This window comes from Triturus cristatus, chromosome 9 (genome assembly GCF_964204655.1).
Source record: "Triturus cristatus chromosome 9, aTriCri1.1, whole genome shotgun sequence".
NCBI classification, from domain to species: domain Eukaryota; kingdom Metazoa; phylum Chordata; class Amphibia; order Caudata; family Salamandridae; genus Triturus; species Triturus cristatus.
In genome coordinates this window covers 319109763-319137169 of record NC_140592.1, presented here as the reverse complement: position 1 = coordinate 319137169, position 27407 = coordinate 319109763, and the positions used below count along the sequence as shown (strand labels likewise).

Below are 27407 nucleotides of genomic sequence, written 5' to 3'. Positions count from 1 at the left end.
CCTCTTCTTTAAAGGTTCAAGGCTAAGGGTAGAAGGTAGACAAAGTGATCATGTAGATGAAAGGGGGCTCCCACCTTAGGTAAGAAGGATGCTCTAGTTCCAAGGACCAGTTTGTTTGGATAGATGGTAAGGTACGGAGGATGTATAGATAGTGCCTGTAGCTCACTGACCCACCGGGCAGATGTTCTTGTCGCCAAGAAGGCCGCTTTTATTGGGAGGAGCCTCAGTGGGCAGTTATGTAGAGACTCGAAAGGAGCACACATTAGTAATGGGAAGACAAAACTAAGGTCCCACTGTGGCATAATGAAGTGTGCAGGTGGGAACCTGTGTTGGAGATCTTTCAAAAACCTAATGTACAATAGGGGACATGAACAGAGATGGCTGATCTGGCTACTTCAGAAACGCAGAGATGGCAGAAAGACAGCCTTTCAGTGTGCCCAAAGCAGAACCATGGTAGACTAATGTAATAATGAATGAAAGAACCTGGGAAAGGGTGCAGCAAAAGAGTCCACTTGTCTGTCTGTACACCATGCCACGGACTTGCTCCAATGGCAGGTGTACACCGTTTTGGTGGAGAGATGCCTGGCTGCCAAGATAACATTGCAGACTTGGAGTGGAAGGCCGAAAGCTGTCAACGGTCGTCGCTAAATCTCCATGCATGAAGACTGAGTGTTTTCAGGTTCAGGTGCAGAACCCGGTCCTGCAGCTGTGACAGAAGAACCCCTCCGAAGAGTCAGCCTGATCAGAGGACCGATGCTCATGCTCAACTGCTCGGGATACCAGACTGCTCAATCCGGAGCTACAAGAATAACTTTGTCCCGGTCGTTCCTGATCTTTTTGAGAACTCTGGGCAGGAGTGGATTAGGTGGAAAGGCGTACAGGAGGCCTGACCTACACCTGGGTTCCACTAGAGACCAAAAGTGTCTCCGAGCGAGAGACGCAATGGAAACTCTAGCGCACAAAACTGCAGACATTGCGCATTCTAGAAGTAGGCGAACAGATCTTTCTCCATTCTCGGAAGAGACCTTGCACTGCCTCCGGATGGAGACGCCATTCATGATCCACTAGGAATCAATGGTTGAGTTTGTCTGCCCCGGCGTTCAGAGAACCAGCCAGGTGTTGAACCACCAGGGATATGCCCTGTCTAGAGGTTTAGTTCCACCCAACAAAGGGTCCACGACCCCACCCTGCCCTGCTTGTTGCAATGCCACAGGGAAGTGGTGTTGTCCGAGAATACTCAAACCACCTTCCACTGATCGAAGGAAGAAAGGCCTTCAATTCCAACCCGATCACACAGACCTCCAACAGATCGATGTGGAGTCTGGATTCCGCAGGAGACCAATGTACACTGATGTCTGCCACTCTCAGATGGCCACCCAATCCAGAAGTGACAAATCTGTCACTACAGTCAACTCTGGTTGGGGAAGTGAAAGGCGTCTGTCACTGACCCAATTGCGATTAGCTAGCCACCACTGTAGAGCTTTTGCATTTCCCTCCGAGATCTGGACCATGTCGGAGAGACTCCCCTGATGCTACACCCACTGGAACTTCAGGTCCCACTGCAGAGCCCTAAGATGCCAACGGGCATGTGTAACAAGAAGGATGTAGAAGGGAATGAGGCCCAACAGCCTCATAGTCTCACCGAAATCCAGGATAGAACTCAAAATATGGGAATCATAGCTTGAATATCCTGGACTGGGTAGCTGGGCATGTAAAGACATGGTCGGAAGCCCCTTCCGTGACCGTGGAAGGCAGGGGGAGATTGGCTAGGGGCCATGGAAAGGCTCCAGGACCTGGCCGTAGCTCTGCTGTCCTTAAAGTGCTCTAGCATGAAGTCTGCCTTCTCTTCAAACAACCGAATGCCATCAACGGGCATGTCCATGAGCAAAGCTTGCACATCCCCCAAGGAGCCAGTGTTTCTCAGCCAGCTTTGGCGTCTAAGGGCCACCGATAAAAATCGCTCTGCTCAGCGAATTGGTTGTGTTCAGGCCACATTGTATTGTGAACTTGGCGGCATCTCTCCCATCAGCAATTGCTTGAGAGAGTATGGCTCGGGCCTCTTCCGAGCCCATGGGCAGCACTTGCAGATGGCATGGCAATATCGGCCCAAGAGGCACGCAGTGTTTACTGACTACAGTGAGCAGAAAGGCAGAAGAAAACATCCTCTTCCCAGAGGTATTCAGACTTTTGGATTTCCTATCCAGTAAAGTGGTAGGGAATGCACCAGGTTTAACTTTGGAGGTGGAGGCCTGGACCACCAAGTTCTCCAGGGTGGGGTGCTGGGTGAGGAAACTGAGGTCCCTTGGGGCGGGGTGGTAGGCAATTGTCCTATGCACAGGAGCCCCTGTGCAGGGCTTGAACTAGACACTGAGTAGGGGCTTCACTGAATGGGAGTAACTGTTCAATGGGGGGAAATCCCAGCTGAAGCACCTTCATTAAGACGTTTCTCTTGACAGCCACTGAGGGTAGTCTATGGTCTAGGACCTCAGCCACCCTTCACATCACCACTGCGAATGAGGCACCGCCTCCATAACCACTGTAGGGAGAGATACCAGGCCAGTGTCTAGGGAGGTGTCCAGTCCACTGGCATCCGCCAGATCTTCATACCAGTTGTCCTCTGGATCTTGGTATAAATTGGTATCCATAAGTGTCCACAGACCCCTCTGTAGGAAGCTGGCTCTGTGTATACTATACCAAAGTAAGGTCTAGTGTGCAACGAGTCCAGGGAGTCCCCAGAGGTATAGCACAGTCTAAATTGGGTAAGTACTAACAGCTCTCTTTATGGTAGAGTGGGCATGCAGTTAGGCTTATTCAGAGGGTGTGTTAAGCATTTACTGTATTCATTCACTCAAGGCTGATGGCACACATTCAGAATGAATCCAGACCAATTAGGTAAGTATAACAAAGATATACTTATGTTTTATTTTCTAGAACCAAGCAAGTCTTGGTATAGGTAGGTAAAATATCCTGTCAATCATAGAACATTTCAAGAAGTGCAATTGGGAATGGATTTACAATTGTTACAGGTTTGTACTGGTTCAAAAAGCAGTTTAAATATGTAGTGATTACTTTTGGATTACTTTTAAATTATATCGACTACTCGGGTGGCATGCCTAGATACCACGCCGGGGATCTCACAATACAAGGTAAGTAAGACTAAATGGTTATTGGTTTCACAGGTAAGTAATCAACTTACGAGTGGGAGTCTTGGGGGTTAGGACCAAGTTTCCCCAAGGTCTAGGTAGGCACTCCATTTGCACCACCAGCGGCATTGGGGCGCCTGTGTGCCAAGTGCAGGGTCCCAATGTTAGCCAATGGGGCTAAGGGTGGCCTTTGGTCAGAGTCTGCTCACGAGCAGGCCGCTCAGGTGTGGGAGCAAAGCTTAGGGGGTTAAGGTCAGCACTGCAGGGGCTGACAATCTGCATAGGAGATGCACCACCAGCAAAACAGAGGCAGCCGTGTGCCAGGTGCCAAGGAGACGTCGGGGACCCTGTGGCTTCCAATGGATACCTTCGGCTCAGCAAAGATACTGCAGCCTCAGGCAGGGAGACTTCCTGAAGGCGACCACAGGCTGAAAAGATAAGTTGGGTTTTGGGGGGGGGGGGGGGGGGGGGATGCTTGGACAACGTCAGTTTGGCCACCTAAGGCCGCAGGGCGTTGGGTGCAGGGGTGTCTTTTGGCATCAGGTTCTTCTTACCAGCTCCGGTTGCGGTCGGGGGGAACCCTCAGATTGAGGCTGAAGGTGTCGTCTTGAAGCTTGAGGGAGGTCGGGGATAACCAGATCCCAGGTCAGTATCACCGGGGAGACCTCTTCATGGTGCTGGGCCACTAACACAGGCTGTGTACCCTATACCAGTGGTGAGGGTACAGGTGCATGAGCCCTCCGCTTCCGAGCTGAGTGGTCGCTCCCCTGCTGCTGAGGTATCGTCTGTGCAGCGCTTACGCTCTAACCTGGACTGCGATTAATAATTACAGCCTGCTGTATGCTCTTATTGCCGCTGCGTGCTGGAACTGCAGCTTTGCCCATTTTTGATTGCTGAATTTACCGATTTGCCCATTTGCAGTGCGATACTGCTAGCGTGACTCTGTTGCATATTTTGTTTTCATCTCGCCGCTTTAACTCATTTGCATTTTGTTCCGTAGCGTGACCCTGTTGTAGTATTTGCGTTTCCCCCCTAGCGCTCCTGCCGCCCTGACCCCTCCACCTCCATTTTGTTGTTGTTGTCGTCCTCCTTTGCCCGCCCCGCCTCCCAGCTGAAGCGCCCTCCCACAGACAACAAACAGCGCTCCCACACCAGGAATCGCCGTGACTCGCTCTCCGCTTCCGAGCTGAGTGGTCGCTCCCCTGCTGCTGAGGTATCGTCTGTGCAGCGCTTACGCTCTAACCTGGACTGCGATTAATAATTACAGCCTGCTGTATGCTCTTATTGCCGCTGCGTGCTGGAACTGCCGCTTTGCCCATTTTTGATTGCTGAATTTACCGATTTGCCCATTTGCAGTGCGATACTGCTAGCGTGACTCTGTTGCATATTTTGTTTTCATCTCGCCGCTTTAACTAATTTGCATTTTGTTCCGTAGCGTGACCCTGTTGTAGTATTTGCGTTTCCCCCCTAGCGCTCCTTCCGCCCTGACCCCTCCACCTCCATTTGGTTGTTGTTGTCGTCCTCCTTTGCCCGCCCCGCCTCCCAGCTGAAGCGCCCTCGCCCCTCCCCCCCACCATCCATTTATGGCCAATGCCCCCACGCGCAGCGTCCACGCGCTACGTACACGCCGAAGGTGCGCCAAAGGTAAGCCCGTCTACGCCCGTCCGCACCTGGACCGCGCCCAGCGCCAGACCCCCTGCCCCTCGCGCTACCCAGCCCTCCCGCATTACCTACGATGCCACCACCCTCCTAGCCCTTAACCCCGGTCGCGCCCCCAACTGCGTCCAAGCCGCTCCTGGACACACCCATGGCCCTTTCTCATGCCACTCCTGCAAATTCATCGGTACCGACAACATCTCTTCTACGACCACACCACAGATTCCCGACCCCAACCACCTACAATGCATCCTTCTCAACACCCGATCGGTCCACAGGCATGCCATTGACCTTTGGAATCTACTAGACACCATTTCTCCGGACATCGCCTTCCTTACGGAAACATGGATGAATGCTTCCTCCGCACCAGACATCACCATTGCCATCCCTGAAGACTATAAGATCACCCGCAAAGACCGTACCAGCCACACAGGAGGAGGAATCGCTATCGTCCACAAGAAATCTATCCGCATCTCAACCAGCTCTGACGTCAATCTCGCCAACTCCGAACATCTTCACTTCCAGATCCACATCGACCCCAAAACAACACTCAGAGGCACTCTCCTCTACAGACCTCCAGGACCTCGCGCAAAATTCAGTGAAGACATCACGGACTTAATCACCCCACACGCGCTCCCCTCCAAAGATTACATCCTTCTGGGAGACCCCAACTTTCACCCTGAAAAGACCAACGACCGCAACACCACCACCCTCTTGGACAACCTCGCCAACCTCGGACTTAAACAACTAGTCACTTCCCCCACCCACATCGCAGGTCACACACTCGACCCCATCTTCACATCCAGCAATCATGTCTCCTTCAGCCACACTACGGATCTCCTCTGGACCGACCACAGCTGCGTTCACTTCATCTACAACAAGCCGAAACCCTTCAACCACTCCCAACCTACCCTGCAAAGAAACTGGAACAAAATCACCACAGACCAAATCTCCGCATCGCTCCTTCGAAACTCCCCAGCCCTCTCTTCTAACGCCAACGAAGCCGCCGCCAACCTCACCCTATGGTTATCCAACACCGCCGACACCTTAGCTCCACTGAAAAAACGTCAAAGCAAACCTGGCAGCAAGAAAGCCTCATGGTTCAACGATGATCTCAAGAAGTCCAAGAAACTCTGCCGCTCCCTTGAAAAGGCCTGGAAAAAAGACCCAACCACCAGCACCAAGGACGCCTTCAAAAGCGCCACCCGCACTCACCACCAACTGATCCGAAAAGCCAAGAAAACAGCATTCAAGGATCGACTTGACAACAACGCCCACAACAGCAAGGAACTTTTCAACATCGTCAAGGAATTTTCCAATCCCTCGGCCAACTCCAACGACATCACCCCCTCTCAAACCCTCTGCGACTCCCTAGCCTCTTTTTTCCACAACAAGATTGCAGACATCCACAACAGCTTTGACAACCAACCCGGAAACCAACCCACCCTACCATCTGCTGACCATCTTCCCCCCGTGAACACCCTCAACGCTTGGAACCCAATCTCCACTGATCACACCATCCGCCTGATGAATTCCATCCACTCAGGATCCCCCACAGACCCATGCCCTCACCACATCTTCAACAAAGCAGACTCCGTCATAGCACCGCACCTCCGAAACGTCATCAACTGCTCCTTCAACTCTGCTACCTTCCCAGAAGACTGGAAACATGCTGAACTCACCGCCCTCCTGAAAAAACCAACAGCGGACCCCACCGAACTCAAAAATTACCGCCCCATCTCGCTTCTTCCATTCCCGGCCAAAGTCATCGAGAAAGCCATCAACAACCAGCTCGCCGCTTTCCTCGAAGCCAACAAATCCCTCGACCCCTCACAATCTGGCTTCCGAGCAAAACACAGCACTGAGACCGCCCTCATCGCAGCAACAGACGACATTCGAACTCTACTGGACAATGGAGACACAGTCGCCCTCATCCTCCTCGACCTCTCTGCAGCATTCGATACAGTCTGCCACAGCACCCTTCTACAACGCCTCAATAACATCGGAATCCAAGGAAAAGCACTTGAATGGATCACCTCGTTCCTCACCGGAAGAACCCAGAGAGTCCGCCTTCCTCCATTCAAGTCCGAGGCCTCTGAAGTCATCTGCGGCGTACCTCAAGGATCCTCACTCAGTCCCACCCTCTTCAACGTATACATGAGCCCCCTCGCGGCCATCGCACGCCAACACAACCTCAACATCATCTCCTACGCGGACGACACTCAACTAATCCTCTCTCTCACCAATGACCCCAGCACCGCCAAAACTAACCTACACGATGGAATGAAAGAAGTTGCCGAATGGATGAAACAAAGTCGTATGAAACTGAACTCAGACAAAACAGAAGTCCTCATCTTAGGTACTTCCCCCTCTGCATGGGACGACTCCTGGTGGCCGGAAGCCCTCGGAAAAGCACCCATCCCGACAGACCACGCACGGAACCTTGGCGTCATCCTGGATTCTTCACTCTCAATGAACAGACAAGTCAGCGCCGTATCCTCTTCCTGCTTCAACATTCTTCGCATGCTCAGAAAAACATTTCGCTGGATCCCCTCCGAAACCAGGAAAACAGTCACCCACGCTCTGGTCACGAGCCGACTGGACTACGGAAACACCCTCTACGCGGGTACTACCGCAAAACTCCAGAAGAAACTCCAACGAATCCAAAACGCATCAGCCAGGCTCATATTAGACATCCCACGCAACGAACACATCTCTGGTCACCTTAAAGACCTCCACTGGCTACCCGTCAATAAGAGGATCACTTTCCGACTGCTTACCCACGCACACAAATCACTCTACGACATCGGACCAGATTGCCTCAACTCTCGACTGTCCTTCTACACCCCCTCCCGCCAACTACGGTCTTCCAGCCAAGCCCTCGCCACTGTACCTCGCATCAACAAGACCACCATGGGAGGCAGATCCTTTTCATACCTGGCTGCTAAAACATGGAACTCACTCCCCGCTTACCTTCGCCTCACCCAGAACCACCTAGCGTTCAGAAAGCAGCTTAAAACGTGGATATTTGACAAATAATCCTCCTCCCCTTCCTAAGCGCCTTGAAACCCTCTGGGTATGTAGTGCGCTATACAAATTTTATGACTTGACTTGACTTGACTATACCCCTACAGTGTCTAAGTCCATTCTTAGACATTGTAAGTGCAGTACTGTCATCAACAGCATATGGTGCTGGGAGTTTGTCATTACGAAATCCACAGCACCATAATGGCTACACTGAAAACTGAGAAGTTTGGTATCAAACTTCTCAGCACATTAAACCCACACTGTTGCCAGTGTGGGATTTAATGAAAAATGCACACAGAGGGCATCTTAGAGATGCCCCCTGAAAAACGACCTACCACTAGTATCCAGGCTGAGTGGCTGTTTTCAGCTGCCGCCACCAGACATGTTTCTGGACCCCTGGGTCGAGAGCCTACTGCTCTCGGGGGCCTGAAACAATGCACATCCTGGGATGAGGTGCCAAGCCTCCTTCCCCAGGATGGGTAGGGTTCACGAAGGGGAAGATTCAAAGGCTTGCCGCCTTTGTGAGCTTCCCCAGGCCACTTGCTGCTTTCAGCAACTGGTCCCCACTGGTTCTGACCCCCACTTTGGGCAGGAGAACCGGCGGGAAAACAAATAAGTAAGAGAGGTATGCCCACCTCTGTCAAAATCAGGCGGGGGCGGAGAGGTGATGCACAACTCTCAGTCCCCGCCATCTTGCCGATTGGGGGGACCCAACCGGGTAAAGGCTAATGCCCCCCTCCCATGGGAGGGTGGCATAATAGGGGGGTACCAACCCCAGGGAAGGGACCCATTGGTCGAAACCTTTTTGCCTACCTGTAACGTCCCTAAATCTAGTATTTAGGGGCACCCCTGAACCAACCATGCTTCCTCAGACAAGAACCTGCAAGAAGAAAAGAAGACGAAGGACCGAACAGCCGTGCCGAAGCGAACAAGACGAGGACGCCAACTGACTTGAACCCAGCCCTACCGGCCTGTCCCCACCTCGAACCTGCTCCAGCGAAATCCCGGTATGCCCTGCAGCCAGCAACCTCAACAAACCCGTAAGACCTGCCTGCCTTCAATCCCAAAGACTCCCGTGAACACCAGATTTGTTCAAACAGACTCCAGTTCCGCAAGGATCCGCCGGTCTGCACTACTCTGCACCTCACGCCCAAGGCCCGAGTTAGAGTGGTCCAACACCAAGAGGAGGTCCCCCAAGCAATCCTGACCCAAGATCCAGTGACCCCTGACCTGCCTCCAGCCTCAAACCGGAAGGTGCCCCCAACCGCGACCAGGAGCTGGTAAGAAGATCCGACCCTAAAAGGCACCCCTGCACCCGATGCCCCACATCCTTGGGTGGCCCAACCAACCCCCAAGATCCCAACTTACCTCTCCAAGTGGTGGTCGCACCCAGAAGACATTCGTCCCAGAGCCTGCAGTGCTTTTGCAAACTGGAGACTCCTCATTGAAATCTACAGTGCTTCCCACGCAAAAACAGCACTCTGCACCCGGCCACCCCAGTGCCGCTGTGGGTGCAACTTTTGTGCTGGCATAAAACCACATTTGCCCTGAGCTTAAGTCCAGGAGCTTTGCTCCCACAACCCAGTGGCCTACTCGTCAGCAGCCACCAACCGGAGGGCCCCTATCCCCCATTGGATAACACTGGGCATCGGCACTCTGAACCCGGCCGCCCTAGTGCCGCTGAAGGAGTAACAAGAGTGCCTCCTTGACCCTGGGGGACCCCAGAGTCTAACCCCAGAACATCAACTCCCACAACAAAGTACTTACCTTCAAACCAATAATACTATTTTCCTCCACAGGATAACATTGAGTGTTTTTCTATGAAAAGTTTCTAAGTGTGGAGTTGGAAAACCTAAAGAATTTTTTTTAAATTGTACTAACAAAAACGATTTTACTGACCTGTTTACAGGAAATGTCTTAGTGTAGTATCCAGGTATACTACACTGTGTAAGAAAAGTATTCTCTAAAGTAACTTACCTGTACTTTTACTAAAAATCCTATACAAAGTATATGTACTGTATTTACAAAGCATTGCATTTCTCAGTAACAATACTGTAAGTCAAAATAAAGTGCACAAACAAATTACAATCCAAACTGTATTACAAGTGTATATTTACTGCAAGTATGTATCACTTACCTGTGCCAGGGTTGCTTGGTTCTAGGAAATAAAATAACTAAAAGAATATTTTTCTACAAAAACAATTGGTCTGAAGTTCAGTCTGAGTGTGTGAATTCATTTGCTGACTGAGTGTGTACAACAAATGCTTAACACGGTCTTCTGATAAAGCCATACTGATCAACAACACTACCACAAATAGAGAGTAAGGGGCTTTCTAACTTTACCTCTGCCTAACTTTGGGGTTCCACTGGACTCTGTGCACGCTATACCTCACTTTGGTATAGTAAATACAGAGCAAGGTTCCTACAGGTTGAAGTAGGGACAGGCCGGTAGGGCCAAAGCAGTAGGTGTCCTCTTCATCCTGGGTCAGCATGGTTCTTTGGTCCTTCTTTCTTCCTTAAATCTGAGAGGCAAGGTTCAGAGTCGCCCCTAAATACTGAATTTCGGGGCGTTACAAGGGGTGTGCAGGTCCAGCGGGTCACTTCCTTGCGCTTGGTACACCGCCTATTATGCCACCCTCCACTCGGAGGGGGGCATAAGCCTCTTCATAATTGGTTGGGTCCTCATCTCCAAGATGGAGGGGACTGAGATGTGGGCTTCACCTCGCCTCTCCCACCTGAGGGGTGGTGTTAGCAAAGGTGGGCACACCTCTCCTCATAGCTCTGTTTTCCCACCGATTCGCCCACCCAAAGTGAGGGTCAGACCAGTGGGAGCCAGTTGCTGGGGGCAGCAAAAGGCAGGAGGCCTTTGAAGCTTCCCCTCTCATGGACCTAACTCATCCTGGGGGAGGAGGAGGCATGACACCTCTGCCCAGGATGGGCTTGGTTTCTGGACCCAGGGAGCAGATGCTTTCTACCCAGGGGTCTGGTAGGCCATCCTTCAGGGCACTATGTGTTCCTCTCTGTGGGTTTGTAGAACCGGGAGGTGTATAATTGGTTCTCTGGAAATTATTACTGTGACATCCAGATAGTCACTTTGGGTGTTGCTTTGATGGTGAGTGAATTTTAGGTCAGGTTGGCAGCTGTTCAGCCATTCACAAAAAAGTGTCAGTTTCTTTACATTGCCAGACCAGATAAAAAAAACGTCATATATGTATCTTTTCCAAAGGCGTATTTTGGGAAAAAATGGATTGGTAATATTTAGGATTTTGTCTTCATGTCGTCAACAAACAGTATGGCAAAGTTTAGTGCGAAAAACGCTCCCATGGATGTACCTTTTCATTGACAGTAGTATTTATGTTCAAATAGAAATTAGTTTTTGGTACGAGCCATTTCTAGAAAGAAAATAATGAAATCGGTACGGACCATTGACAATAGACTTATATTGGCTCCCAATATACTGTAAAAAATTATTTGAAAGAGTCCTATGTCTTTTTATGTGTGATATAAGTCTTTCTCACTCATCTATCACCTATCACTGCACCTCTCTTCACTTAAGTGTGAGCACTGGATTTTTGTTAAACACCCAAAAATAAAACATATGCAATGAATGATTAAATTGCTATACAGTATTGATTACCTGCCCGTTTCTTCTTTGCCTTGGGCAATTGTTATGTCTTTAATAACTGAAGACATATTGTCTTATTACATTGATGCCCGAGTGAACTATTATTTTTCTTTAAATATAGCATTACCCCAGATTCTCTAAAACTTTTGGGGGTCACCCTTGTTCCTAATAAGGGTATTCAAACCCTAGAGATCAGGTTTGTCTCAATGGAACACTATCTGCCCCCTTCGCGATAGTCTGGTGCACCCATCAGGGGTTGCCCATTGTCACCACTTCTTTTCGCTCTGGCGATCGAGATATTGGCGGGCATGAGTCCGATGCAATGCTCAGGTTGGGGGATTCCATTGGAGGGTGGCGACTGAGGATCACATTAAGCTGTATGCTAACGACGTGCTTTTATTCATCTCCCAACTGTCTTACAATTCCCCATGTGTTACAGATCCTCCCCCTATACGGGGATGCCTCAGGGCTCAGCATTAACTGGCCTAAATCAGTTGTGATCCCCTTGACAGGGCCATCGATTGACACAGAGTGGCTGGCACAACTCACGGTACCCCACATGAGCTTCCGGTACCTGGTGATGCATGTGGCTCTGGACACCGGGTCTCAGCTGGAGTCTTACCATACTACTGTCCTGTCTTATGATGAATCTTAACCGGTGGGTGAAGCTACCTCTTAATGTTCTGGATCACATAGCCCTATTCAAGCTGGTTGCCCTTTGGAGTCTACTGTATACTCTGCAAAACTAACCTCTACTCCTGAAGCAGTTCTGGTGGTGCAATTTGCAGGCCAGAATCCATGCTTTCATAGGGCCCATTTCGCCCTCCTCACATTGCTTATGGAAAATGCACTCAGTTAACCTAGGATGGGGGGGTTAGGGATAGCCGATATGATATGAGTCTCTACTACTGTGCAGCTCAGCTGCTGGTGGTGGTGGTAGTGGTGGTGGTGGTGGCGGTGAATGACTGGCTGAATGGGGGCAGTTTAGGGCCTGGTTAAGATCAGAGGGAAGCTGTATGGTAATCACATCTCCTTGCATCTCCCTGAACTTCCAAGGCTGGTTTTCTTGACCTGGTAGTTGGCATTGCAGTGGACTGGATGGGACAGGCAGGCCACGCTAGAGACACTGCTTTGAGCAGGCAGTTGGCTGGGCCATGCCTCCTCCTTGCCTGGGTTCGACGGTTGGGACAACATAGGGGTTTCCACAGTGGGAGATGTCTAGCAGGGGTCACATCTCAAGTCCTATCAGACGATGCAGGAGTAGTTTGGTCTGCACAGGTCTCAATTCTTTAAGTACCTTCAGCTACGCCACGCCTTGGAATAGCAGCGAGACTCCCTTTGGAATGTCCCTGAATATAGCTCCTTGGAATTTCAGATCCTTATGGGATCCATTATGGAAAAGGGGATTTTGCAGATATACAAATCCCAAATATTTCACTCCCCGGATCTATTTCTCCCCCTTAGAGCTCAATGGGAATGATAGGAGAGATCCCTGGATGACTTCCACTAGAGGGACGCCTGCATGGCCCCTAGGATACAGGTCATTTCCTCGTAGCTCTGGCTCATCCTATTCAACTACTTGCATATGACCTATAGGACACCGGTATGTCTTTGGCGAGCTGGTGTGCTAGAGGCGCCGGAGTACTGGTGCTGTTAGCTCACATCTACCATTGCTCACTTACACCACATGGTGTGGGAATGCCCAGTGATCGCTGGGTACTGGTGTATGGTCATTAATACTCTCTTTGGGGTGATTTGGGAGACCTCTAGATGGCTCCAGAGTGATCATGTTGTTAGGAATCCTGGAGGGGGTTAGAGGCATCACTGGGGATCGGACTTTGGTTGTGATCAGGGTAGCGTTGGCAAAGAGAGACGTTGCTAAGTGGTGGCGTTCAGCCTTCCTGCCCCCAGTAGCCCAGCGGAGCCAGGCGATGGACTGGTGTGCCACGCAGGAGAAAGCGGTATACGTGTTCCGGGGATACCCCAAAAAGCACAAGAAAGTTTGAGGGAAATGGTTGGTGTTTTCGCGGGATGCTTTGACATGTATGAAAATGCCCTGTGCAAATTGTGGATTCCTACCTTATCTTGGCCGGTGGGGAGGTTACTAGATGTAATGTGTTCTAAAATAAATAAAATTTAGTTTATAAAAAAATATAACTTCTTCTGATGGATTTTTCTACCTGTGGATGCCTCACTTCCTGAATTACTAACAAAGCAGGAAAGCAGGACTATCAAGACGATGGGTCTGAGGAGATGGTCAACTCAGGAAGTTGCAACACAGATCTGGCAATATGGTCGTCCCTGTAAACTTCAGTGTCATGTTAATAATGCCTGCCAAATGTATTGAACGAAATCCACAGTACAGCTTGGCAAATATGTGGGACAGTAACATCCCTAGACAAAGCAGAAAAGCCTTCAACCTGCTGGAATTTACCCTGATGCCCTTCATCGGGAGGCTCCTTCTTGGCATGAGCACAAGCAGATTTTGATGCACAGTATGACCATGTGGGTAACTGATTACTATCAATCTAGTATTTGTGGTACTGATCAATTTAGAAAGTGCCATGATCCAGGTGGTGCAGTCCTTCCTGGTCCTTGGTGGGAGGAACAGACAGGTAGAATGTTGGTAGAGCGATGCAGTGACCCACAAGAAATGGGGTAACCACCTTCAGAAGGAATCGAGCCTTAGCTTGAAGATCTTGTTTGTCCAGGAAAGGAGGAACAACAAACAAAGCCTGCAGCTCGCAAACCCATAGAGCCGATGTAATGGCAGTCCGGAAGGTCAAGTTATCCTAGGTAACACTCTTTCTGGTGGGTACTCTAACTCTAGATTCCTCACCTTTGGGGTGCCCCTGAAGTGCCAGTCTGGATCTGGAAACTTCCAACAATTGTTTGTGCGCACATTAGTAGGTGCCATCTCTCTCCACAGCGGTCTTGTCTCTCCTCCAGAGGTTAAGGCGCAAAGCTGTATTTAGACACCAAACCTGTTCACTAACATCAATTTGCAACAAAGCATTAAACACCTTTAGACGCAGAGCATCAGAAACAGACTGCAAACTGTAATAGTGAGCAGAATGTAACATGAAACCCGATTAACACCTAGCAGCCAACTCCAGATGGAGGGGGGCATGTAGTGAGGGTCTGCAGTCGGATAAAATATCCAGCAGAAGAGCATTACCAAAGGTAAGCAACTTGTTCTTCTAATGTTCTTCTAACTACAGATTGCTCCCCTTGTGAATAGATACCATAGCAGTACTCCCTAAAAGGGAGGAAGAGGGTCAGAGGATCACATCGAGACATTTCTCAGGACAGAGCAGGCAAAATTGCTTTCCCCTGCGTGCATGAGAATCAAGGAAGCAATGCTTGGTGAAGGTGTGCACAAAAGCCATATAGCACCCCTGGCAGATATCTAGGACCGGAAAATCCCTGTCCAAGGCTGCTGTAGTGGCCTTGGCTCTGTGAAAACAAGATCTAAGGCCCTAAGACGGCTATTTTCTGGCCAGGGTATCACACACTTCAAATAAACAAATAGTCCACCTGGATAAGGTCCATTTCTGGACTGACCTGTCCTTAATACCGAAGAATCCCCCCAAAAAGTGGTCATCCATTCAGTGCTCCTAAGTCCGACCAATATCAAAACTTGCTTGAGGTCCAACCGATGCAACCTCTTATACTCAAAGGGATGTGGCAGAGGAAAGAAAGGGATGTGGCAGAGGAAAGAAAGTGGGCAGCATGAGGGAATGTCCCACGTGGCAACCCCCTTTTGGCAGAAGTGATGCTAGAGTCTGAAGCACCAGCTTGTCTCCAAAGAATGGGCTGCACTGACAGACTCCAGTTCACTAACAGCGCACTAAAGAAATAGCAATGAGGAAAACTGTTTTAAGGGTCCATAGTCGCAAACAGTTGTGCATAGGCTTAAAAGGCATGCCCATTAAGGTAAAAATCAAATTAAGCCCCCTCGCGTCATTACAAAAGGCACAGGAGATAACCTATTTAGGCCTCTACAAAAACACATCAAGACTAGTGACTTTGATCGAGAGGGCTGGCAAATAAACCTTGGCAGAGACTAACCAGTTACTTACCTTCAGTAAAATTATTTCTGTTGCATACTCCAACTGAAGATTCCTCACCTAGGGAATATTCCACCAGGTGTCAGAGTAGTTCTGGAACTCAAAAGCAGTACTTCTGCATATCGTGCTAATTTGGGCTGGTGTCGCACCGCTCGGAAAGTGATGAGCAGAGATGCAATATAAATGCCACCCAGGCGTGCTTATGTCCGTTGCTTTCCAAGTGTTCTCTGCACACTCAGGTGCAGACCCCATCAGCAAATTGGCATGATCAGTGCACAGATTTCTAGGTTGGGACCTTTTCAGAGGGAGAAAAAAGTCAATTCCACAGAATGGGGAAGAGGGATGGTCTGTGGAGAATATCCACCAGAAAAAGCATTACCAAAGGTACGTAATTTGTTTTTCTGATTAATACTTTTAGCCGCAGATTCCTCACCTACTGAATAGATCCCAAAGCAGTACAATCCCTGAAGGAGAGTCTGCGGAATAGCTCTGTGGAGTCAGCTCAAACCAAAATGCCTGATGGTCTTGACTGTCAAGCAATAATGCTTTGTGATCGTTTGCACTGATGCCAATGTAGGAGCTTGACCGATATCCAGGAAAGACACTCTTCGTGCTAGTGCAGTAGTAGCCTTGGCTCAAGAGAAAGGAGTCCTCAATTCTTCAGGAGGCTGCTTCCTAAATAACTTGCAGACGATTTTGATGCAGAGGACTATCAACTCAGCGATGGAACTTTTCTGCACTGCATTGCATTGCATTGCCCATCTTAGATCCCGAGAAGTCCACAGAGTTGGTTAGTATGATCAATATTGAAACTAAGGGCTCTCAGAGTGTAAGCGATGTAGTCTCTCCTCTCTTTCGAGTGGTGAGGAGGAGCAAAAGAAGTTGGAAGAGGGATAGTCTGCACTTATGGAAGGGTATTACTTCCTTTGGCAGGAATACAGTTCAAGTTCTCAGCACCAGCTTATCTGGGAAGACCTTCATTTAAGGTGGCTTGACCAAAAGGGATCGCAGGTCACTCACACGATAATAAGTTGACGTGATCACAACCCAATAAAATGTTTTCAGGGTGAACAGACCACATATGCCAACAATTTCAAACTGGAAATGGGAGATTTTGAAATAAATATCAGGGGAATGTATTTTCCCTATTTGATTATATTGCAGCAAAAGCATTTTTAGGCAGGAGACACCTAAACAAAAGCAAATTGTGAAATAAAAAAATAAATTCTGAAGTCTCCCCCCTGAATTGGGCATATTAGCATATGCAGTGCACTGGCTCAGATGAAGTGCACATTATAAAAGTGAGAACAAATTCAAGTTCCACTGTGGCAACACAAAGGGCTTCGACTGAAACATGTGCAGTAAACATTTAAGTCATCTCATCACAGTAGGGAATTTAAACAAGGAAGGCTGTTTCGGCAACCTCAAAACAGCAAAAAGAGGAGACAAATCAACGTTAACAGTGCCTAAATCAAGTCTCTGCTGGGCCACTAACAAAACTTCAGACAACTCGGTTAGTGGTATGTCAATATGAGTATTTTGCACCAAGCAACAAACTTGCCCCAGAATCTGGCGTACACTGGTTTTGTAGATTGACGCCTGGCTACCAGCATCACATCAACAACTTCGGGAGAAAAATCAAAGCAGACCAGCTGTTGCAGCTCACTTTCAAAGCATGGAGGTTGTAGAGTACAGAGGCCCAGGTGCAGGACCCTACCCTGTTTCAAGAGTAGATCCTTCCGAAGCAACAGTTTGATTGGAGGACAGATGCTCCTGCTCAGTAGGTCTCAATACCACACCCACCTCCCCCAATCCAGAGCCTCCAGGATGACTTGGGCCTAGATAGCCTTGATTTTCTTCAGAACTTGAGCAAAAAGAGGAAGAGGTAGAAAAGCACTTAGGAGTCCCTTGCTCCACTTTCTCTGGAATGCGTCTCCGAGAAAGAGCATTCTTGTGAACGCCAGCGTACAAAAGTTTTGTCACTGCAAGTTCTTGGTGGTGGAGAATAGATCTAGGTGAGGTACTTCCCAATTGTTGGGAGATGTTACTGTCATTCATGATCCGTCAGGCATCTGTGATCCATCAGGCATCATGGAGTTCGTCCACCATGGTGTTTAAAGATCTTGCAAGGTGGTTCATGACCAGGGAAATGCCCTGAAGAACCAGCCAACTCCAGTGATAAACTGCCCCTTAAAACAGGTTCCAGGATCCTACCCTGCCCTGCTTGTTGCAGTACCATATGGTGGTGTAGTCAGTCAAAACCTGAACCAGCCTCTCTCTGATGGACGGTAAGAAGGCTTTCAGTGACAGGCAAATGGCTAGCAACTGTAACAGGTTGATGTAAATGAAGGCAGGCCTCCCCCGGAGACTAGAGTCCTCTGATCTCCAATTCTCCCAGACCTGCCCATCTCAGCAATGATGCATCAGTCTCCACCATAAGCTTGGGGTGGAGTAGGGTAGGCGGTCCAATTGCGGTTAAGCAGTCACCACTGCAGATCTTGTGCAGTCCCCTCTGAGACCTGAATAGAATCCAACAGGTTCCCCAGGTGCTGATCCCACTGAAACTTTGGTTTCCGCATTAGCTACCTTACAAAGTCGACGAGCAGGATACAGGAGGCCAAAAGGCCTAGAAGCCTCACAGCCACTCTCACTGACAGTGAAAAGTTGGAATGACCCAAATGTCCTGAGATCATTGTGATGGAGGGAAGGCCCGAAACTGCACCATCTCAAGGATGCTACAATAAAACGGAGCCTCTGAAAGTAGTCAGGTCCGACTTTGGCACATTGGTCTTGAGCCCCAACAATATCAAGAGGTCCGGTGTTGTCTGGGAATTTACCTATAACTGACATCAAGGTAGAGAAAAACTGGAATTACAACCTCCGAAGGCGTGCGACCAGCTGGGCAGCAATAGTAAGGCAGAAGTGGAACACAGCATATTGAAAATGTTCCTGACCCACACTGAACTGCAAGTAGCATCTGTGGAACTGCAGTACGGGTACATTTAAGTAGGTGTCCTGCAGGTCCAAAGCCACCATTCAGTTGCCTGGATCCATGGTAAAGAAAAATTGGGCTAACCTGGCCATCTTGAATTTGTCCATCCACAAGTGTTCAGAGGAGAGAGATCTAAAATAGGACGAAGGTCTCCAACCTTCTTCGTTGCAAGGAAATAGTGAGTAAAAGCCAGCGCCCATATCTGGGGTCTGAACCCCCTCCATGGCTCCTTCGGTCAAAAGAGCATGCAGGTGCGCCTCTAAAACACAGTCTAATGTGGATGAAGGAGAAGGCAGGTTGAAAAGGGATGGCAGGGCATAGCCTTGCAAAACTATCTGAAGGACCCACCTGTTGGATGTTACATTTAGCAACCACTGGAGAAAAAGTCTGATACTGCCTCCTATGGGGTGGCCTTGAGCCACTAAGGGCAAACCAAATTGGCTTGGAGGCTGATGGCAGGGGACTAAGAAGTCTGCTGCCCCTGAGCAGCCTGAATATTGTCTGTGTGATCCCCGCCACTGACCTCAAAAGGGCTGGGATGCCTGGTGGAGGGAATGGGGCTTGGTATTACAAGTATGCCAAACCTCTGGAGTAGTCTCAAAAACAGTGAAACTGCTGAGGGGGCGGTCTTGCCATTATGGAGAGACCTAGCGAACACATCGGGGGCAACATTTCTTTGAAGCGTTCCAATGCTGAACTGGCCATCTTGCCAAAAAGGCGATATAAATTGAATAGCATGTCCATCTAAGAAACCTGCGCGTCACCAGAGAAGCCCGTTAATCTTATCCTAGAGTGACACACAAGACCACTCCAGTTGCAACTGTGCTGCCCAAGCAGTTGGTAGTATCCCGTCCTGAAAGAATGATATCTGGCCACAACCGGACCATCCTGGATGGTTTGAGCCAAGTTGGCCTGAAACTCCCCAAGGACTGCCAGGAACACCTTGCCAATCATGTCCCATAAATCAAGGTATTATCTACTCAGAAAACTGAGTGACTGGAAGTCTAGGGTGGCTGAGAAAAGCATTATTTTCTCAAATGCTTTAATTCTTTTCAGCTCTGCCTTGGGGATGTTTTAAGGAATAAATCTGGCTTCACCCTACTAGTAGAAGTCTGAACCACCGACTTTCTAGCATAGGATGCTGTGTCAAGACGTCAGGGTCATTCTGTGGAGCCTGCCAACTGGCCTGTTCACCAGTGGACAGGAACAAGGCTTAGACCAGGTGCCAATTATGGTGTTATTCAGGGCTTCGTTGAATGGTAGTAAAGGCTCAAAGGAAGTCTGCTCAGATTGCAAGACTTCTGTTAACACTTTGGTTTTTACTTTACAGCTGCGAGTGTAATACCTCTGCTGCTCGTTTCATCACCACAGCAAAGGAAGCTCTCTTGTGTTAATGGCTTAGAAGGGGAGCACAACACATTGTCTGGGGATATGTCAACCCACTGCCTCCTGCAGGTCCATGTTCAAATTGTCATCAGCGTAGTAGGATGGAAACTTCTTCCTATGATCTCCATAGGCTGGTGGACTCTGATCAGAGTCAGAACAGAAAGGTGAGGCTCAGAGTCACGTCTCCAAGTTGGACTGGTCAAGATTCCTCCAGCTCGGAGACAGATAGGTCTATAGGGACAAAGTCTTCTTTCGCGCTGATGTCATAGGGACCGGCGTGGATTTAGGTGCCAGATTGGAAGTTGGCTCAAATGTTGGAGCAGAACCTCAGATGGGTTCAAGAGGCACAAACCGCGCATCGTGCACACCCACCAGCAGTAACCCAACTTGAGACCTTTGTGGGTCCTTGGGGCCTAGGGGTGCTCCAGAGGGAGGTGGAACAATGCAGAAGATATGGAACAAGGCCTCTTTAAAGGCTTAAATCTGTTGTGACAACGCCCCAGCATTTTGGGCGGGGTTCATCGGGATCCAATGCAGAATCATCTCCTTGATGGGGGGCCAGGAGCAAGACTGAGAGGCACCCTGATATTCTTGTGACTTCTTAAGCTGAGAGTGGAGGGACTGAGACGAATCCCATTTGACTTCTTGTACTTACTGGAGGTCCTGGACCACGACAAGAACCTGTTGCGGGAACAGCTCTGAGACCAGGAACAAGTTTGCACCCTCTACTTTGAGCAGAAGCAGTATTTTTGAGACTTCTTTTGGTGTTCAGAGATGTACATCTTCACTTTTTCAGGTTCGCCTTCAGATTCATAAGGGCACACTTCCGGGGGACTTTGAGTTATGTCTCGAAACCATAAGAGGCACACCTTGTGGGTGTCTGTCAGACATTTGTTTGAAACAGTCCCTACAAGGCTTACTCCTTGTGAGGTAGTAAGTTAACTTTAATATGAACACGTTACCAAGGCTCCTGCAGCAGATGCTGGAAGGGGCAGACTGTGTGGAATGGGCATTGCTGATAGTAGCAAAGACGTCCATCTGATTGGTACCCCACAGTGTACATTTGTACAGTGCCACTTCCGGACAGAGACGTCACTTGTTGCCGGCAAGATGCCGCTTTTTGAGTCTGTCGGGTCTGGTGTTCAGAGACCTGGCCAGATGGTTGGCTACTAATCGAATGCTATTCTGGTGTGCCCAGGTCCAGATCCTCAGCCCTTCTCAACAAAGTAGGCGAGACCCACTTTTCCCGGTTTGTTGACATACCACATTGCAGCCATGTTATCTGACAAGAACAAGATGGGTTGACCACAAAGGGAAGGGAGGAAGGCCAGCCAAATGCCTTCAAGTTTGAGCAGGCTGGTGGGTAGAATCTGCTTCTCCAGAGGCCTCTGATCTGAAACTGGGCAGGGAGGGGTGGGGGCAGAGGGTTGGAAGGGGGGGCGATAAGAAGGGCACCTGCTGAGACTGGTGGTCCTCCACCAACCACTAGACCCGATCTGCCAGTGTCCCGGGAGATCAAATGGTATCTGCCAGATTTCGCCTGTGCTAGAACCACTGCCTGTAAAAGCACCACTCAGCATACTCATGTAACAAAGTAGGGTATGGCTATAAAATCAGCTGTGCCCAGGCCAGCTCTAATTATCTGTCTGGAGGTATCCTTCCTCTCCTGAACCACCTCTGCTAAGTAGTTGGGTAAATTTGGTACCACCTGCACCAGACTCCAAAAGGAGTGTGTATACCTCCTCATCAAACAAGATGCATTAAAAGAGCAGAGTGGGGGACTTTTAGACGACCTTCGGCTTCTTTGAGTCTCTGTCCAAATGGGCCTACGGGAAGGAGCCCATTTTTTGCTCTGCACAGAAGGCTTGCGCACGACAAGGCTTTCGGGAGAAGGGTGGGTAGATACAAGTTGGATCTGCTGATGATGACCTGTACAACCTGGTGATCAACTGATTCCATGGTAGGTAGATGTAGGCTTCTATCAGGCAGATGTCACTGGATCCAAAAACACCTCAATGAATGGCTATACACGTTCAGAGGTGCTGGCTGAGGGCTCTAGTACTCCTAATTGGATTTAGGTTCTATCAAGGTGAGGGAAAATTCAAGGACACTGGCAGCCTTTCTGAGCAATGCATGGAACGAAGCCACCTAAGGAGGGGCTGGACCGGAGGGGCAGTCTATCTCTACTTACGGGGAGGTATCACTTAGTTAGCCTGTTGAAAGGCTAAGCAATCTGCCCCGTCGGATGAGAAGTTTGGAAGCAGATGGGTTTCTACTGTCATCAGTATCATGCCCGACTGGATCAAGCATTTTAAGTGGGTCAGCGTCTGAGCCAAATAAGTTATTCAACATTTGCCAGTAACACTGCCGTGATTTGTCCCACTGGTCCTCCATGAATATTGCCTCCTGAACAAGACTCTAGGATTCCCCCCTGGTTCTTTGTAAGAGCATCTTAGTTTTGGCTCCACACTTAATTGAGGGCACCTGTATAACTGCCACAGGTACTGGCATCAGCAGGGCTGGAGAAAGCATCAAGGGGAGGTCCACCTTCAAAGGTCTCAGCGCCGGGAAACTTCCAGGTGGCATCAGGTATGTTCCATGTGGAACAGAGGGGAGGAATGGCTTTGCAGGAGCACTCACTGTCAAAATCCAAATGGAGCCCCAAAAGGTCTCATGACGCACAAAATCAATCCTGTGATCACACTATATGCCAAATCTCTCCATCATGACTTGTGTAAAGAATGCTGGATCAGCTCACATCACCAGGAACTCTGGATAAGCCTTAGGTGACACCGGAAAAAGCACAGATGGTTGAGGGGCCGGAATGGGCCCTGACATCCGATGCACAGCACTTGAATGTTAATTATGCTGAGAGAGTATCTTTGAAAAACTGCTGAATAGTGAACGTGAGAGAGAGCGCTCTGGATTCACATCAAAGTCTCAGAAAAAAAGCAACCGATGCCAGTGTGCCTGCGCTATAGGACTTCAGTGACGTCACCATCATCGCTATGGTGCAGAGTTGAACCTAGTGCTCCCTGCTTGCCCAGGAGAGCGCTCCCTGCTTGCCCAGAAGAGCTATGAAAGTTCCGGTTCATGTTCGGCGTCTGTCTGATATTTAATAGGTGATGAATTTGGAGGAAGAAGCAACTATTGAAACTTCCTCAGTGGGAGGCCCAAAGGACACTTCAATTTCATCTCAGGCCACTGGAACTCTGCGGAGCCAAATAGTCAACACTATCCACGCCGTTAGCAGGAAGGAAATTGTATCCTTTAAAGTTCTCACAATAGTAATTGTAAACTATAATGGGCATCTGAATGGGGTTTGAAGCAAGCCAACAAGTCCCAAACCCTGCAAAAATAATCAACCCTGCAAAAATAATCATCCCTGCAAAAATAATCATCACAGTGCATAGTTATGTAAGGGAACTCTTCCTTTATCAACGGCTATGCTTTGTGTCATGGAGTGGGAAAGGGCTTGATAGCCTGGGTAAAAGCCACAAGCTAATTTATCCAGGGGCTGTAAACACTGGATATGGAGCAGAGGGCTCTGTTACAGACGCCAATTCCTAGGTTCAAACCAGCACCTGTTGCATCTCCACCAAAAGAGACGACGACGTTGAAGCTGAATGGATGACAACAACACGAGCACCTACCAATGTGTTCTCAGACACTACCATCAGCAAATCAGAGCCAACAAATGCTCCGTTGCTCACCAATCGCATCAAAAGCAGCACTAACAGCACCAAGGAAGTCTTCGCCATAGTGAAAGACAAATTCTCAAGCAGCAAGCTCAACCTGTGTAAATCCCTCTCAGGACCTCTGCACTTATCTGTCCCTATTCTTCATCAACAAGATCACCAGCATCAATGATGAACTCGAGCTCCTTCCACCTTTGCAGTCCTCCGGTCCATCTCAACCAACACCCAGAGGACGACCTAACCACCTGGCCTACAATCACCACTCAAAGCACAACAACTATGCAGTCCATACACTTCGGAGCACACTTGAACCCCTTCCCTTACCATGACTTCACCAAAGAACTGGACCCAATAGCGCAGCCCTCAACCCGTTCCTGAACGACTCAATTATCACAGCAGCCTTCTCAGATGCCTGGAAGCATACCACAGTACCTCAAACCGCTCCACCCACTCCCAATCCAGTATAAACCAGCACTCTTTAAACTCCTCACGCACACATACAAAGCTTTACTGAATTCCACAAGAAACAGAAGGCCATGCTTTTCACCTCACCCCGGCTCTGGCTGAGCCTGTACAGTGTACAGCTCTTGCTCAGCACCAGGATACCTTCACGGGTGAGTCATACGCTAAGCAAATACACGAAACATATACTGAAATACTGTGTGAATCATGGGCTTCAAATAGTGGACTAATTTTTGGCCTGGGAGATTAGATTATTTGAGGTTTCTTGTAGCGCCTAGTATCTTTCTTTCACAATAAAGCAGGACTCACCACAATTTGATCTTCAGAAGTCTTTGATACACTGCTGTCATCAAAATTATACCAGTTGCCATCGATTTTATTCTTTGCAAATGCTGTATCTGGATCAGAAACAAAAACATACTAAGTCCACAAAAATAAATTTCTGATAGTTGTCCAAGTACTTAGCACCAAGAATGCCCAAAATCTCTGTGTGAAACTCAACTCTACAATATTTACTATGATTATTTCACACATAAATTCTGAATTTTAAAATGTATTAAAAAAAGGCAAACATTTATATCAGTAGTCTTGATTTATTTCTCTTTGTAACTTTGTTATTGGTAGTTCCACGATACAATCAGAAATTTCAATTTTACCACTCAATAGTATCCACAGATCCCCACATAACTCTTTTGCCAAGTAGGTGAGTCAAAGAGACAAAAGGTACAACCAGATTCTATTCTTAAATAACAAGTTACTTACCTTTGGTAACACATTATCTGGTAGAGACATAGTCTAGTCGCAGATTCCTTAACTTTTGAATTCTCCCCAGGCACCAGACTGGATCCGGAAATTTTTCAGCAGTACCTCTGTGCGCCGGGGGACAGCGTTGTAGGACTCAGTGATGTCGACTCCAGATGTGATGTCAGTGAATTCATACAAGTACACTGCGGAGCGCAGACATCAGTTTCTTCTGTGAAACCTTCCGTGCCACAACGCAAAGCCACTATAGAAACTGGCTGTGGAAACAGTGTGCCAAAAAAGATCAATGTATTTTTTTAAAATAACTAGAACACAGAAATGAATGGCATGGCAATACCAAGTCAAGACCTACAAGGTAAGATCAAATGTTTTGTTGAATCACACAGCTACATGAAAGAGCGATCTATGGTGTATAAAACCAGTACTGAAAAAGGGTAAAACTCTTAAACCCACACAAGGTCCATAAGGAAAGATCAAATGGTTCGGTAAAGCTGTAAAAGGAAATACCTCTTACACTACAAATCGTTCACAGATTGGGGGATCATGGCTAGGCCGTTAAGGAATCTGCAGCTAGACTATGTCTCTACCAGATAATGCGTTACTGAAGGTAAGTAACTTGTTCATCTGATCGAGACATCTAGCCGCAGATTTCTTAACTTTTGAATTAAATACCATAGCTATACCCACCCGAAGGAGGGTCCGCAAACAAATCCTACATAAGTTCTCAGGGAGAACCAGCCGGTCGAAATTAACAATAGACCAGAAGTACGTAGGAATTAGAAGAAAAATCCTTATAAAAACTGTAACAAATACCACGGGAAATATGGATAAAAATAACCCTACAGGCACTGAAAAAAAACATGCCTGAAGGCAGCAATAACACTGTCAGAAGACAACAGTCAACAGTAGGACAGTAGTATATGACCCTAAAGGGTGAAATTATCCTAAGGACTTGAAGGGCCAGAGGTAATACTCAATAACCTGTAAACTACAGTTCCATACACCAGTAAAGAAGTATTCAAAAACACTCATCCACATTAGAGCTTAGATGAATAAACACATTCATTGTAAAGTTGGATAGACTAATCCACAAACAAAAACTGATGGAAATCAAAGTCTAACCTTGGTGAAAACATCATTATATAAAATGACCACTATAAAGGTCTCATAACACATAGAACCCATAGAGACGGAAAGATGACAATTACGCAGATATGAATATGCCAAATATAAAAAAAAAAATGCCCAAATATAATATATAGATTTGCAGAAAGCAGGAACACAGCAGGAAATCCCACCAAGAAGTCCAGCGGCACCCCAGAGGACAGTACACAGATTTTATTGTGCACACAAACAACTTTTGGTTTGTGTGCACTATAAAATCTGTGTACTGTCCTCTGGTGTGCCGCTGGACTTCTTGGTGGGATTTTCTGCTGTGTTCCTGCTTTCTATAAATTACTGACGGGTGCTGCTTCCGTCGCTGGCATCGGCATCGCAGGCTTGGGAGGGGCTGTTTGCAGCGTCTTTCATGATTAATATATATATCAATCACCAAATTACCCCAAAGCATTCAGGAGGGCACACAACAGAGTCCCAAACATCTGGTTTCCTCCTGGACTCGCCCTTCATGTCACGCTGCAGTTACTTCTTGTGCAACACGTTTCAAGGAATGGCTCCTCTTCGTCAGGGGCTTGCTTTGTGAAATCAAGAGGAAAGGCCAGTCCTTCTTTTATGTTCCTGGCACTGCATGTCATTTCCTATAGTAGTGCTGCTTAGAACAGAACGTCATGCTGGGACATGTAGTCCTATTATTTTACCCTAAGTGGGTGGAGTTCCTCTTGACCTAGTTTAAAAGCATGGATAATTTCCTTCATAGGATTAGTAACATTCGAGGCAGGTCTTAATTATATTTCGCTCTTCTGTGCTGCATCGTGCTGAAACTCGTTCTCAGCAGCAGCCTCCATTTTCTTTGCCTGGATGGTGCTCCTCCCCAGGACAAGGCTGCCCTGCAAAAAATCAATCACCAAATTGCCCCAAAGCATTCAGGAGGGCACACAACAGAGTCCCAACCATCCGGTTTTCTCCTGGACTTGCCCTTCGTGTCACGCTGCAGTTACTTCTTGCCCAACGCGTTTCAAGGAATGGCTCCTCTTCGTCAGGGGCTTGCTTTGTGAAATCAAGAGGAAAGGCCAGTCCTTCTTTTATGTTCCTGGCACTGCATGTCATTTCCTATAGTAGTGCTGCTTAGTGCAGAACGGCATGCTGAGACATGTAGTCCTATTATTTTACCCTAAGTGGGTCCCTTGGATCCTACTAAAGGATTTTAATGCTGTATAATGTCGACAAAAGTGACCGGACCCCACTCAGGGATTATTGTTGTTTAATCATGGACTACGTGCCCCATCATACAATGCGCCTACATCACCTGGCGAGACCTACTATAGGTTGAGGAAATGATTAAAAGGCGTGAAATAAAAGAAGGCCTTACCAGTACTTTTGTTACAGCAAAGCCTATGAGAAAGAGGCTTCCATGCCTCGAAACGCGTCAGGCTTGCCAACCCAGAACCGAGTGACTACGGAGAGTTA

The 27407-nt window shown here is 48.2% G+C and overlaps 1 protein-coding gene across 1 annotated transcript in view; it reads right to left on the bottom strand.

Moving 5' to 3' along the window:
* USP4 (ubiquitin specific peptidase 4) overlaps positions 1-27407 on the bottom strand; it is a 776462-nt gene that overhangs the window by 4069 nt on the left and 744986 nt on the right. The window contains exon 21 of the mRNA XM_085625029.1: positions 24369-24457. Coding sequence (XP_085481155.1) covers positions 24369-24457 — 89 coding nt within the window. The remainder of the gene's footprint in view (positions 1-24368; positions 24458-27407) is intronic.